The sequence below is a fragment of the Anomalospiza imberbis genome, chromosome 2 (assembly GCF_031753505.1).
Source record: "Anomalospiza imberbis isolate Cuckoo-Finch-1a 21T00152 chromosome 2, ASM3175350v1, whole genome shotgun sequence".
Taxonomy (NCBI): domain Eukaryota; kingdom Metazoa; phylum Chordata; class Aves; order Passeriformes; family Viduidae; genus Anomalospiza; species Anomalospiza imberbis.
In genome coordinates, this window is record NC_089682.1 from 13,999,311 (window position 1) to 14,014,839 (window position 15,529).

General features: G+C 41.3%; 1 protein-coding gene across 1 annotated transcript in view; it reads right to left on the reverse strand.

Annotated features, from left to right (window-relative positions):
• Positions 1 to 215: 215 nt before the first annotated feature.
• The window catches only part of PTCHD1 (patched domain containing 1), a 33,558-nt gene continuing 18,244 nt past the window's right edge, over positions 216 to 15,529 (reverse strand). Inside the window, exon 3 of the mRNA XM_068179874.1 lies at positions 216 to 1,926. Within this exon, the coding sequence (XP_068035975.1) occupies positions 272 to 1,926 (1,655 nt within the window). The 3' untranslated portion in view covers positions 216 to 271. The remainder of the gene's footprint in view (positions 1,927 to 15,529) is intronic.

Genomic DNA, 15,529 nt, shown 5'->3' on the forward strand with positions numbered 1-15,529 from the left:
ATCTAAAATTTAACCTCTCTTTGCATGGGTGTGCAAATTCTCCCATATTACCTGTTATAGGAACTGAGCAAGGTACAATACCCCGGCTCTTTTTATTTATTTTTTAAAATTTATTTTTAATTTCTCCCATAATTTTGAATATTCCTGGGTTTACTTTAAAGGAAGGAGGGGAAAACCTCCAATCTTCCTGTCCCCACACATTTACTCAGTACGGGTTTCTTTTTTTTTTTCTCAGTAAGACCTAGTGTAAAAAAGCAACCAACAAATCAAGTTAGACTGTTGTAATTTGGTCAACCACTCGGGTGCTATCCATATCCACCATTTCAACACACTCTATTTCCTCACGGTTTTCAGGATTCTTCTTCTCTTTCCTCTTCTTCTTGGAAGGTGGCAGGAAAGTCAGTATCACAGGTAAAATGGCAAAGCAGTGAAAGAAGGTGACTAATGCTATTAAAAACAAGCACCTGAACAGTGTACGGGTCAGATTTGAAGGCACAGCTGCGAGAGGAATCAGACCAACAATATAGCAGAGGTAGCTCTGCAAAATAGCTACCCCATGCACTTCCAGGGCATTTTTCACCCATTTAGTTCTTGTGAACTCTTTGCCCAGGACAAAGGTTGATAACAGTGGAGCACAGTTGTCAATTGTATAATTAATTCCGTAAATTAAGCACAACACAGAAATACAATCTAGTTCCACTTTCCACAAGGTCATAAAACCTATAACTCCAAATTCAACCGAGGCAACAGTTAGAGTGAGCCAGACATTGATCAGAGAGTCTGCCACCAGGAATGCAGAGAAGAAGAGCAGAAATAAAGCACTAATGCAGGAGTTTTGTAAGGGGGCTCCCACTGAAGAGGCATAACGATCCATGTACACAAATGATGGATTGAAAACGATGAATTTCACCTTGGAGGTGAGAGAGAGCTTCCTCAGGGTCTCCAGGAGGTCATACAGTTCTTCCCTCTTGGTTTCCATTGTCTTGGCCACCAAGAACATCCTGGAGGCCACAACATCAACTTCATTGTTGTATTTCTTGGAAAATATGATATCCTCTGAAAAATGGGCAAACTGAGGGGTCTTCAGGAAGGAGTTCCTCAACATATCAGTGAAATTCTTCTTCGGCAATCCAGTAGATATGTTGAGTTTCCTAAGGTAATTTAAGTAGCTTTCGAACCAAGATATCCTCACAAAGCCCTTGGTGTACTCCAACACGTCCTCCTGGACACTGGTGTTCCAGTACTCGATTGACTCGTAGATGTAGAACCCAATGACCGGGCTGTAGTTACTGAAATACTTCTGCTGGGCAGTTGTGTACTCGATGGTCCGAGTCGCAGTCGCTACGATGTTGCTCAGGTCTGACCCCTCACTGACCTGCAGGTAGCCCATTAAGGCAAAGGAAATATAAACAAGGTAAAAGAGAACTACAAAAGGCTTGACGTAAGTGTTTGTTATCCAGTCACAATAGTAGCGTTTTAGGAACCACACCAAAAGATGACTCTCGTAAGTGTTTGTTTCCTCTGAATCATCCGTGTCCTCACTGAATCTGGCTGTCAGGAGAAACCTATACCATGCAGGCTTCTCTTGCAATACCTCTGGCTTTGGTACCTTTCTGCAGAAGATACTATGCTGGTAGTTGTTTTCTATGTAGCCAGTAAACACCAGGCTGGAACCATAAAAGGAGAGTACATAGAGGTAGTTGAAGAAAATTGCAATACAGGAATTGCAGCAGAAAATCCTGGCTGCTTCAATGTTAGTGAAGGGACTGGCACCTATTCCAAAAGTGACCAGGTACATGGCAGTGGTGAGAGAAAACGAGAGCATGGAGTCTGCAAATACAGCTGCAGTCCTCTCTTTAACATGTTGGTCTTCTCTAGTTTTTCTCCAGGAGGACAACATTTCAAAAGTCCCATACAACCCATGACCTACAATAGAGAACAAAGGTATTGTTTAATGTATTCAAATCCTGAATTACACAGAAGAAAGTAATGTTGACACGCTAAAAGGCTCAAAGGAGACACAGCTGGATTCTACCAGTGCTTGAAGGAAATGTTCTGCAGAAGAGAGAAATTATTATGGAGGTGTAAACCACAGGAGCATGTTTGCTACCTGCCTAGCAAACCTTACTGCCAGAGCTTGAGGAGAGTTCTGTACTGCTGTAACAGGATGCATGGGTTAAAGAAACAGGATGTTTTTACTCTGCTTGGGTGTTTTGTTTCATTATTTCCAAGTGCCTGTGGTGGAAGATGCTTTCAAATTAGTTTTTCCTGGTGATGGTAACTGACCTGTGGTGAAAACAAAGAAATACGACCTTGAAGTGCCTATGCTGGAAGCAGAGCATTAGTTGGCTGCATTGTAGAAAATCTGTAAAAAATGAAAATTCCACATAAACTGAAAATGATCAATTAAATCAGTTACTGATTTCTCCACTTCCTGTACAAATTTTCCATCAGGAAAAAGAAATCCTAGAAATGAAACAAACAAATAAAAGAACAAATACATTTTAGAGAAGGAGAGGGGTAAAACTGATATGGAGCTGCTTCAGGCATTGGTGTTCTTTATATATCCAAGAGCTTATAAAACCAAATACAGCCCTATATTTCTTGTAATGTCCACATTTTGTAATGTATTTAATTGACTCTTAAAATGGATATACCATTCACAAAAGGAATGACCTAAAATCCTGTGTTTAACTCCAAAGTGTAGGTAAATCAGGAAAAGTACATGCTTTTATTTTAATCCCTGGTAGGTCATCTTCCTCTTACAGTTTCTATGTTGTGACGATGCATTTGGAGGAACAGACCTCTGCTCTCTGGTAGTGATCCTGAGCTGGGAATGCAGCCACTGACCGTCTACCAGGTGAGAGGAGCTGAAGTCAATGTAGTTTGATGATTTACAGAGAAATAAACAGAAGGTAGCCTTTGTATCACACCTAAAATGTAACATGGTAATATTTTCTCATAATAATTCATTATTATGTTCATCTTTACTTAAGAGATTTTACCATATAATCCCAGCCTCTTTGCTGCCTTTTAATTCCTCTCCTCCTTATTCTTTTGCTGATTTTGCCGTCACTTTTCTGCTTCTCTGGTCTGCTCTTGGATTATCTCCAGAAATTCCCAAAAGTCAGTCCACTGTGTTGTGCTCTTACCCATCTTCTCTGATAGTATTAGATAAAATGATCAGTGCTAAATTAGTTGCTGATAACACTGAAATGCAATCACTGAACTTTTGAAGCTGATGTTCCAGTCAGGAAGGTCAAGGTAATTCACAGATCTCACTTAGAATTTCAGACTGTCTGCAGAGTTGACACCAAAATTGCTGTATCACCTCTGTTCTCTCCACCTGTAGACAATTATCATTTTTATACAAGGGCGATAAATACCAGTCCATGAAACCCAAGCAAATGAGGTATTTTGAAGAACTGGAATACCACAAGATATATTAGGGATGTCGGAATTAGATGATCTTGAAGGTCCCTTCCAGCCCAAACCATACTATGATGCTGTGAGTCTATAACCATGTTAAGGTTATAAACCATGTTGAGGCATTCTTAAATGCCTCATACAGGCTAAATATTTAATTAACTTGACAAAATAACCCTTTTGTGGTCAGCGCCTTTTACTGTAGGGGCAGTTGTTGCTGATTCACTCTACCCTTCTTGAAATCTGTATTTTGACAGATGGCAGAGCTGGTCACTGTTATGCTGAAAAGAATAGGTATGCAGTATTTTATAAAGAAGTCACAACACAGAGCTCATAAGATGAGATAATAGGGCAGCTGGTGTATCTCCTTATCACCTGGTGTTTAGTGTAATGAAGTCCACACTCTCATGTATATCAGCTATTTTACCTATTTTGTTATTTAGAGTCATGGCATGAACCTCAAATGTCCAATTTGTAGCAGTATTACAGACCTGGCTTTGGCATTCATCTTAATTTTCCCCAACAGTGTTTTACAGCTGCTTTCAGAGGCCAGGTCAAAACTGTCAATTTGATAACTAGCACTGTGCCCCCTCTTAAAGCTAATAGGGAATACTGGAACTCCCCAGACATAAAATCAAGCAAAAAGCACAATCAGTGACTGGCACCCCGTTGCTAATTATGCTTCAAATAGTTATGTTCTAGGCTCAGTAGGGAAAGCTATTAAGCTTGCTTTTAGTGTGTTCTTTGTAAAGACAGACTGACCTTTATTTAAATGTAACTGATCACTTGCCAAAGTAGGGAGTGAGAGGTTTAATCCATTTATGGCTCCCATGAGTCCTGCAGACAGGCTCGTCTGCGAATTTCACATGGCATCATACACATTAGCATTGAGTGAGCAAAACAGAATAAAATGAGGTCATTGAATAGTACAAATTACTTCCATCATGAGCTTTAGCTATAGCATGATTTTGCAAAAAAAAAAAAAAATTGCATTAATAGGCTCTTGCCTAAAAATACTCAAATAGCCATATTAATTTGGGGAACCTTTGACTGTGCAATGAGAGAAGGAAAATAGACCTAGTTAAATATGATGCTGAACATGACATTTTAACAGGTATAAGGCTTTGGATAATGCCTTTTAACATGACTTCTGATACCACATTCCTTCTTCAAGCAGAAAAGATAAAACCACAATTTGCTCTTACATAATCTTCAAGACTACCCTAAAATGGAATCTGATTTAGAGAACTGCTCAAGCAAATGCATGAAGAGGCGTCACCACATGTGCTCCACAAAGTCAAGAGAAAAATATTTGGATACTTTCCTATTTTAGGATAGGTTCCTTTTGTTGTTTGCTACACAATCTGTGTACTAAGAGCTGGTATTTTCCTTCAATTTTACAGTTTGTGATTTCTCTGTCCATTTATACAATAGCTACAGAATTATCATTTACATTGAGGAGGACATGCTTAAATTGCAGAATTTTGCACCAGTGGCACTCCTGACCTGATCCAGTTTCCTCAGAAAAAAATTAGGCCCAAACTCAAGCACAAATTAGGCTTGGCAGTCAAAAGATTAGCTGTATTTAGCTAGGATGGGATTTACCTAACCTAATTTACCTCTAAATACTGACTGTAAACACAACTTGGGTAACAATCTCCGACACTCTAACTCGCTGATGTTCATATAAGTCTAGCCCACAGAGACTAGGGCAGATATCTCCATGGAAGCATTATGAGAGAATTTCTTTCACTTCTCTGTCATTTCAGAGTTTTCATTTTTTGCATCCCTAATCAATTTGCACCAATTACCTCTATTTCTCTTGCTACATCTACTCTATGTAATATTAATGAGACAAAAGGAATTTTTTCCTTTTAAATAAATTCTGTAATTGCTTCAACTGATTTTCCCTTTTTAATAGAGATTTAGCCACAAATCTGTAATCGTTTAGAGCAACTTGTTCATTATCCACAGTCATTCAGTAAATAATAAATATGAACTCAAACAGCTAATAGGCTACTGGAGATCTTTTCCCACTGACATTTGCTGTTATGATTCACTGGTCATGCCCCACAGTCAGGCTGTACAATCATGAGCTAACAAGAGGTTCCCAGAAAGATGGGAGTTTTTTAAGAAAAATAGGTTCAGGGTCAAAGGAAAATGTTAAAGGGATAGGAGAAAGGTATTGCACAAAATGGGAATCAAACTTCTTTTTCTTATTCTCTTTTTCTGCTGCTTTGCATTTAGGAGATACTCCTAGCATATGTTGGAGGACTGAGAGCAGACATTCTGACTTCTGTAATCAAAGAAAATGAAGAAAAAAATTATTGTTAATGCTGAGGATCTCCACAGGTTTTTCAGCCAGAGATGGGCTACCTTTAATTTTAGAACATGATAATAATAGTAATACTACCAATAAACCAAATAAATTAGGTCTAGATTAAATACAGCACTTTTATGAGTAGCCTGAAAATGCTATTAAAAGTTTCATTTTCCTCCTTCAGAAACAAGTCTTGCAATTACACATGCTCTGCAAAATCAATGCAGAGCATACATCAGAAAAAAGCACTTGTAGGAAGTTGTGAAAACGAAAGCAATATTTTATCTTCCTTAAGATTATCGAATCATTAACCTCATTTTAAAATACTACTTATGTGCAGGCACTGAAACAGTTCTTTCTAGTACCATACCTCAAAAAAGAAATGCATCCTTTCCCCTGTTAAGTGGTTGTTCAAGCAAGGGGCCTTCATGAATTGGCACGGGCAGCCCAGGCTTAGTGTTGGCTTTGCTTCCGACTGCAAACGGCGAGACCAAAGCAGAGGGAGCAGGAGGGATTTAAGCAGCCCTAGAGCCTGTGAGAGGGCAGCAAAGTGACCTTCTGGTCACTGGAGTCAAAAACCAGTTCTCTATTTGCTTGGCTTAATTGCTTACCTGAAGCAAGGGCTCCTGCATGCTTTTGTAAAACAAGCGAGGAATATGCCCAATTGTGCACAAAAATCATGTGAAGTTTTGATCTTATTGTGGTAATATGAGGCTTGGATATCCAAATAGATTTCTTCCATCAGAAAAATAAAGGGGAATGACTGAGAAAGAAGTTTTTGGTTCTTCTTTTTGCACTTTTACCCATCTATGAAAGTAGAGAATAATAGTACACTGTGGGTCTCATCTTTTTGTCCTTATTGTTTTGAAGGTTGTATGCCTCTGTATGTGTTTGATACTTGAGTAAAATCTCCCTGAGTAAAATGCCACTTACAGGTTGTGACCTTCCAAACTTCTGTGAGGAAGGTAGCATTTCAGGGCTAATAGATTTTATTAATCCCATTTTAATGCAGAGGTACACAAAACACTAATAAAAACAGATCTGCCCCTCAGGGAGGCTGAGTACTGCACCAGGATGTATGGTGCCCATGAACAGCCACAATTAACACCAATAAAGCATCAAATTGTTTTCCAGAGGGACCAGACTTCACTAGTGGCAAAGCTGGGCTATGGGGTATTTCTCCCTTCTCAGGCATTACTTCCCCTCTCCTACTGTACTAGTATTAGTAGCCACATGGTTACTAATTCACCTGTTTTAGTCTACACTGAACTAAAGGAATGGTGGGGATCAGCAAGTTGCCTTTTTTTTTGAAGGTTACTTTTGAAACAAAACCCTTTCCTGATGCTGATGTCACAAAAGACTGTCTGAAATGGGTAATGACTCATGGTAGGATATATGGGAGCCTTGTAAACTGGGTGGCTGAAAATTTGAAATGGAAGCATGCTCTGATGGCATTTCGGAGGCTAAGTGAGGATTTTGATTTAAGGTTTTTGCTTGCACTGTAGTGGCTGCATCCCTGTAACACTATCAGTTCAGCTGGACCACTGTTGTCCCACTCAGGTTGATTTAAGCCTGAAATCAACCCACTGAATTGGAGCACTTGTCTGCAAGAGGAATTTAGTGTCCTGTGAAAAGGGGTGTGAATGCATAGAGGGCAAACTATGTTGCACCAGATTTCTTTGTGGGCATCTGTGAAGCACAGCTTGATTCACATTCAAAGTGGAGTGAAATATCATCTGCAGAGACAAACACCAGATGAATTAACATGAAATAACTAGGATGCTGTAAATTCATATCCCAGCTTGCTGCCAACGCAGGCAAGGTCTCAAGAACTGCTCTTGTGTGCAAAAATAGTACATAGGAGATCAGAATCATATCGCAGGAATTGCCCTTTCCAAAACGGTACCTGCAATAACATATGATATAATGAAGGTGCAATGAATTTTCCTAGCTGACAGTATTAAAAATAACAATGTACACTGCTCGACTCTAGAACTGCTTTCTACAGTAATGTCAACAAAGAGGCTGAGATAATTTCCCCCTGCTGACTTATTTTTTTCCAGCTAGATCAGTGATCTCATCTCCCATCTTCTGACAAGCCAAGTGAAACCACTAATCCAGACTCCCTTTGTCACAGGAGCTGCAATCAACCAGTTGTTGACTAAATACCTGGCCTGCCTCATGTGGCCTCTCCTAGCAGGCTCGATTTCAGCCTGGACCATATAGCAGGCTCAAACTGCCTCTGAATGTGACAGGCAGAGCAAGAATGTTTGCATCCAGCTGAAGCAAACATCTGGCTCCATACCCTGTTCTCACTAAAACAATAAAATACTACAGCTAAACGAGATCCTTCAGCACGCAGACAGAACCAGCACCAAGCCTAATGATACAACACTTTTCACTGAGTGGATAACAATTTAATGGCAAGGGTTGAACTGACCAGCTATACCATCATTAGCACGCTGTTGTAACAAACCCTAAGCAATGTCCAACTTTGTGGTCCATAAATGGTGCGATACATGAATGTAAAACATAAATGGTTTTGCAGCATGAATGTCAGACGTGAAGGAGGGTGTGTATTGCTGAACATCCCACAGTGCAGACTTGTCTGTCCCAAACATTTGTGCTGAGCTGAGAAATGCACTGTGAATCCTACTTGCTTTTCCTACACTTGCCTGTTTGTGGGAGCCCAGTTCACAGTGTAGAGTAAAATCCTGGAGGATACTAACATCCTGTAAGGTACTCATCTAAACAACTGTTGTTTCCAGGCAGCAGTGTTCGTCTCAGGGAAATTGTACTAGGGCACTGCAGGCTCTGGACAGCTGAGTGGTGTTAAATGCATCCTTTTTGGCAAAGTAATTGAAGTCCCAGCCACACAAATCCCTCCTCATTTCATACCTCCAAGCACAGGTTCAAAGGCCAAGTAAGCCTGAATGCTATGTGCAGGCATGGAACATGGATTCAGGACACATGAAGAGCAACATGGGATGGGATGTACTGGTATAAGCATAGGCTGTATGTATTGCAGTGCTTTATTCACCTCCTGTCCCAGAGAATCTACATGTCAGTATTGTAACTGCACTGCAGCTATGACAGCACGCCTCAAAAACATGGTAATGGTACTGTTGGGTAGATTCAGTATTTGCAGTTATTGCTTTAAAGGGTACTAAAGTTTACACATATTATCACCTAAGATGTACTACGGCTGCAGGTACTAACATCTGACTTGGGATCTTCCCAAAGGATAAACATACTGAAATTAGGTAGGTGAGCTTGTTAGGTATCTAGGCATGAAACCCATTGATCAATCTCTGGTTTTGCTTTATATTTGATTATTAGCCATTCACCCTCAAGTGTCAGGCTGATCTCTCCAACCGTGTTTACAACAGCACTGGCCATCCCAGTCATAAAGCCCCACGCATGCCCAAGTATTCCTCAACTTACTACCAGCATCAAAAACACAGTATCTTGGTGCATGCACACCAGATAAAAATCTGCCTCAGTCTCTGGAGAGAGAGCTGTGTTTTGTGCTGTATCTACTTGGCAACAAAGTAAGAGAAACCAAAATGTTTAATAATATGCTCTCAGAATCTGCTGTGTTTCACAGCTGTGGGCGGCTGTGCCCACAGAAATGCACTGTGAAGAGAAAGTGTCCCCATGCAGCACACGCTGGCTTGGTTGGTGTGTGCAGAGAAGACGTCTTCAACTGGCGCTCAGTGCTTCACCCTGGGAGACCACAATGATATTTTCAGTCGTAGATCCTGCTAAAAGACTCTCCGGGCCATTAAGCCTGCACTCAAATTGCTTAATGCACAGTCAGGAAAATGGAGTGTGTCTGGAAATCCAGCACAAGGTTGAGGCTTCATTTAGGTCTTGTGCAGCCTACTCCCCCAAGCACAAAAGGGGAGTAGGTTCCTCATAAGACTCGTATGGATCTGTTGCACCAGAGTAATTTAGATCCCAGTCTTCTGGCAATGAATGTCTGCCATAATATCCTACATTTTTAAACTGAGCTTTTGGAAATGAAGCACCCAGTCAACTCTTTGCTGTCCTGTGAAACTGTCTGTTTTGGTCAGGTGTAGCCCTTTCTGACCTGTACTAAAAAGCACACATTTGCACAAAGCAGGCACGGACAAAATGAAATCATCCCCTTGGTCTCACCCTAAACTGTGGGGACACAGTCAGCAACGCTTGGGGTACGTGGTGCACACCAACTATAAACTCCCCAGTACTATTTTCTATTTTTTATCACGGCAAATAAACAACAAGGAGCCAATATTTTCACAACCTAATTTTAAAACTATGATCACATATTACACATACTCACACACACACACACATATATATATATACACCATGATGACATATAACTATTGAAATGAAAATCATTCTACATATAAATTGCTATCTTTGAAGAAATACATACACATACACAAGAAACATAAACATTCTGTATTTTTTCTATCTATTTAAGGGAAAAAGAAACAAAGAGAATGTGAAATATTTTAATTAAGTAAAATTAAACAATGCTTTGGTATTCATAATCCTAGACTTCACCACAATCCCTAATCAGCAATGGTGGTAATGGTGTTCACTACTTTTTATTTTTGGAGTATTTTAGAGCTATTTACTAATAAAAAAATCTTACTATTTAATATTGCATTTTCAAATTATTTTTTTAAAGTATACCAAATTCTGTTCCAATTAACAGCCTCCTACTGTAATGATTATACATGCAATTCAGCACTTACATGGTAAATCCTGAACAGACCCATTGATTTCACTAAATAAAGTTATTGTTTTAGGTTTTGGGAGAATGATGAATGTTTTTCTTGTATCACCCTTTTTTACTTTGAAACAATGTAATATTTGAGATTTTTTTGTTACAGTGATAGCAAGAATGTCATATAAACACATTTTAAACAAGAGAGATTTGAGAGAAAGTTTGAGTGGCTCTTGTATTTTGATAAACAAACTAAGTTATAGTTCAAAACCTACTTTTATATATAAAGAGAACATTTATTCCACTTAAAAATCAGTAAAGGGTTGTTTTGGCATTTAAATAGCAGGCTGTCAGCTCTGTTTAAATGTGTCACTTGCTTTCCTATGTTTTCACAAAAGCCCTGGCAAAAGTTAAAAGTCATATTTCTTTCAGTGCAACAGAAGGAGCTGTGTGTTAGCAAAATTTGGTTTTAGCTGCTGGAATATTTATGTCTGCATGGTTTGCTCATCTACTGACTCCCCGGACCTGTTGCAGATCTGAAGTGAAAGCATTTGAGCCACACCTGTGCCATACGTGCAGATCTGTGCTTCTGGAACAAACACCACGGAGCACCTGACTGTGTCTGGCCTCCAAAGAGTCTCCCTGCCCCAAAGACCTCCCAGGAACGCCTCTTCATCCTCTTTAGCTCAGAAACACCAGAAAATCTCCCAGGAAGCAGAGTGCCCTGCCTGAGCTGTTTTCTGAAGAGAGAAGGAGAAAGCCGCAAGGAGGATGACAAGAGGAGGAGAGCAGGGGTCTGCTCGCCACTGCTGCTGGCATGGGGAGCAGACCCCAGGGTGTGTGGGGAGCCAGGACCACCCTGTGCACCAGGGGAGCTGTACAGGATGGGAGAGTGCCATGCCAGGACAGTAAAGGAATGACAGCTACAGCTGGCAAGATGAATTTCCCCGTGGTGTACGTAGCTCACATGTGGTCACATGTGGAGTTAGTCTGTTAAGAAACCCGGGCTCGTCTCACATATAACATGCTATGACTCATATCAGCAGACAAAATTGAAAACTGATTTTCATCACTAAGTGATTTTTGGACAGATTTTATGCATGCTGTGGAAAAGAAGCACTTAAAAGTGAGGGCTTCCTGCAATCACCCATGCTAGGTTAATGTTTACCTTGTTACAGAACAGCCAAGGGACACAGAGCAAACCTCCTGAAGATGGAGTAAGACATAGAGGGTACATTTGGGGCAAACAGATTTTAAATCTGCTTTAAATTTCTAAGGCTACAAGCGAAAATATCATTTGCTTCTACAAGTGCTGTCCTAGTGGAACATGGACCAGTGGAATATGAATTTGTTTACCACTCTTCAAGTTTCTCCTTTTCTGGCGAGAAAGCTACAACTGCAACATCTCAGGCATACACTTAAATTCTCCTGTTTTAGTGATGTTTGTCACTACTCTTACTCATAATATATAGATCAACCATATGTGAAACACAATGTTCAGAAAGTTGCAAAAATTCAGTTAAACCACATCCAACCTACTATTTTTGCTGATTAAAAAAAAAAAAGGTTTGGAACTCAACTTGGGCTTTTCACAAAGCATCCAGACTTATTCCAATTTATTTAATCCACCTCTGAATTCTCTGCCAGAGGTTTCATGACCTGAAAATGACTGGTCCCCTCTCTATATTCTTCTATGCTGTTGCCTATTTGAGGGATGCCATTTATATGAAGCTCACAACGTTCACCTTCTCTCTCACAGCCAGACCTAAAATGAAGTCACATCAGTTCCTTCTGACATTCCCCAGGTCTTCATTGACCACTGAGGCCCAGTAAATAAAGTGTACCACAAACATGTATATATATACATACACACACATATATATATATGTATGTATATATATACATACATATATATATATATATATGTATATATACACATACACATTTTACATGTAGTTATAGAGATAAAAGATTCCTTTCTTTAACCTCTGAACTTCCAGCATATTATCTCATATGTGAAAGTTTCTCCTGAGGGACTTCACTACTTGGAGAAAATCAGGATGACAGTGCCAAACTCTTAGTACCTGTGACTGTTTGGGGCACCTCTTGACAAAGCCCTTCACTGAGCCCTTGCATGCACTGAGTTCCCCACAGTTAAAAGAATGCAGACGGTGAAAGTGTAACAGCTGTTACTCTTTGCATAAATGAATATTCAATGAACATGCCGCATCACCTGTAACATACTTTTCACAAGTGTATATTGGAACACCAAAAATGAAGAGGAAATGGCTGTACAGCACTTGGTTTCAATATTAAGATGTTCTTTGGACTGACTTCCTATGGATACAGCTCCTCTCTTCTAAGAACCATTGTAAATTATCTGAGTTATCAGCAGTCTTCTGAAGCCAAGAAGCATGTACGTGTGCAGGGATTTCACTGGGCTTTGTGGTGGTGAAGGGGGAACTTGGACACCATGTTGGCTGTATGTCGTTTGTGCTCATGTCGTATGTCATGTAAGCTCTACCTGCTGCTTTTGAATTGCTCAGGAAAGGGCCAGTGTTTAAAACAGTCCGCCACCATTTGTTTTTCAAGTCTATTTCTTTTCCACACAATAATGGCTTCTGTGTTTGGGTTCCTTAAAGGGCTTGAGACATCATCTTTCAGGAGGAGAGCTGGAGTAAGGAAGACCAGCAGGTGAAGGAGGTGATTAATCAGCTCCACTTTGGGTGGAAAGTGTTGACTTTGGTGAGAGGACTAATTGGTACATTGAGTGAGGAGGGGTGGCCTGGGAACCTACTTCTGCTCTTACTCCCTCTTCCACATGAGGAACAGAAATGCCAGGTGATGCTTGAAGGACTGCAGAAGATGCATGGCTGCTTAGAGATGTCATAAAAGACTGAGGGACTGAGAACAGAAAAGGAAGAAGAAAAAAGCATGATGAGGAAAATGACATGCCTGGGATTCTGTCTGTTCAGGGTAGATAAAACCAGATAATTTTATTCATTTCTTAGAAGAGGGATGAAAGGAACAAACCACAAAATGCTTTAGGACTGTAACTGAGCTGTGCGGGGTTGAACTGGGAAAGCTGAGCAGATGGAGTGACAAAAACCCAAGTGTACTTCCAGGGCACTCTTGGAGTGCTTTGGCAGTATGAAAAAAGGAAAGGATGAATGGTGGAAATCACAAGCAGCTGAGATACAACTGCAGGGCATAGTGGGACCTATCTGACTGCCAAGGAAGTTGTTGAGGAATATAGGGAAAATGGTGGGAGCAATGGGACCAGCTGTGGCTGAGGAGAGGGGAGGATGAGAGAGGAGAAATTTAAAGAAAACCCAACCAAAATGGCAGAGAGGACACACTGACAGGAATGTGAAAAACAGCAGAAAAGACAAAGGAAGCTTAGGGAGACCAAAACCAAAAGATGCTGAGAGTTGTGCAGGCATTAGGAAGGAGATACCATGGCCTGGAGGAGGAAGATGGGTGAGACCTGCTGGAGAAGGCTGCCAGATATTGCAAAAGAGATGGATGAGATGGGAGAAAGGGACGTGGGGGCAGCCAGCTGAGCCAGCTGAAGGAGGACATGCTTCTTCACAGCATGAAAAGACAGCAGAGGGACAGTTGGACAGGTAGAGTGAGAAAGTTTAGCTGGGGAATTAAAAAAACAGACTCAGTAAGCTTCACATTTTTATTAACTGACAGCAGGGAAATTGGTGGAAAAATACAAAGCCAAACATTCGGGGGTGTGTGTTACTTCTGTGTGTGGACTGAAGGGCACTGGGGAGACCTGAGGAGGGGCTGCTTCTCTCTCTTTGAAACTCTCTATATGTAACCAATGTTGACTCTTCAGCTTTACTGAACATAGCAAACACTTGGATGCTTGATAGGGAGGATAATGGATGCTTTTTTGGATGTATAAATTTGGCATATGTTGCAACTCCCTACCAGCATGTTCTTCCAGAGAATTAAGCAGCAGCCAGGCCAGGTGCCTTACTGGCACCGAGGCACAGCACCAGTGAGCCCCATGTACTGGTGTGTGTTGGCCTGAACACCCTCAGGTTTTTGTGCTGGTTGTCAGCTGCCCTATTTGGTTTCGTTGCCTGTTGCCTTTGGGGTCTCTAACCTTCAGCAGTCCTCTCGCTTGCTGTCCTGCGCTTTTCACTCCTATCATCAAACACATTGACCTCCCCTCTTCTTCTGATGCCTTTTTCCTTCCAACTTTCTTCCCCAGCTGTCTCTGACCTCAGATCTAATCTGTGGTGCTCCATCTTTTTGCATCTGTCAAACCCCCATACACGTATCTCAGTTCACTTCTCCATCAGCAGAGTTCTCCCCCAGGCAAGCCATGTGGAAGGTGTGTGGCCAAGAAATATGTGTTTCTAAGAGGTGACTGGAACTTCTCTGTATCTATAAGGTGCCACTATGAGTCCTGGTTCCTTCAGGTACCTTCCAAAGTGCTCCACACCTTACCCTGTTCCTGTGCTTTCTCCTGCCAGATGCAGACCTGTAAGGGTGTCCTTCTCCCCCTGACTTTCCTCCACTTGAGACTGAACCTCAGGAGAACCCTGCCTGGGTCCTACATGACATTTCCACCTGCTCCTTCCCACTCATCCCTCCCTGGATCTCTATGTTGACTGCATTTCCCTTCTCTCATCCCAGAAAGGGCATGCTGCAGGGCAGGATGCGATGGAGGTTGTAAGAAGGGGTTTTCATTTGTGCCTGAGTGTTACACACGGCCGGCTACCATTTCCTTTTACAGTGTGCTACAAGCTCAAGCCACTTTCATAACTTCTACCTGGTTTTCCCCTGCCAGCATTGGAGGCTAAATATAAGCTCTCAGAGCTGGCCCCGTGTCCCTGCCCATATCTGGCAGCGCCCGGCATTCCACCGCGGTTTCACACAGCCGATGCTTTTCACGAACTTGGCAGCTGAAGAGAGCCACTTCTCCCCGAGTAAGCTGTATTCATTTCTGAAGGAACAGCAAACACATTGCTAGTTTGCGGTGCAAAGGGCTGTGTTGCAATTTTCTTTTGAGTGCCTAGGTTCCACTCTGCCTCTGGGAA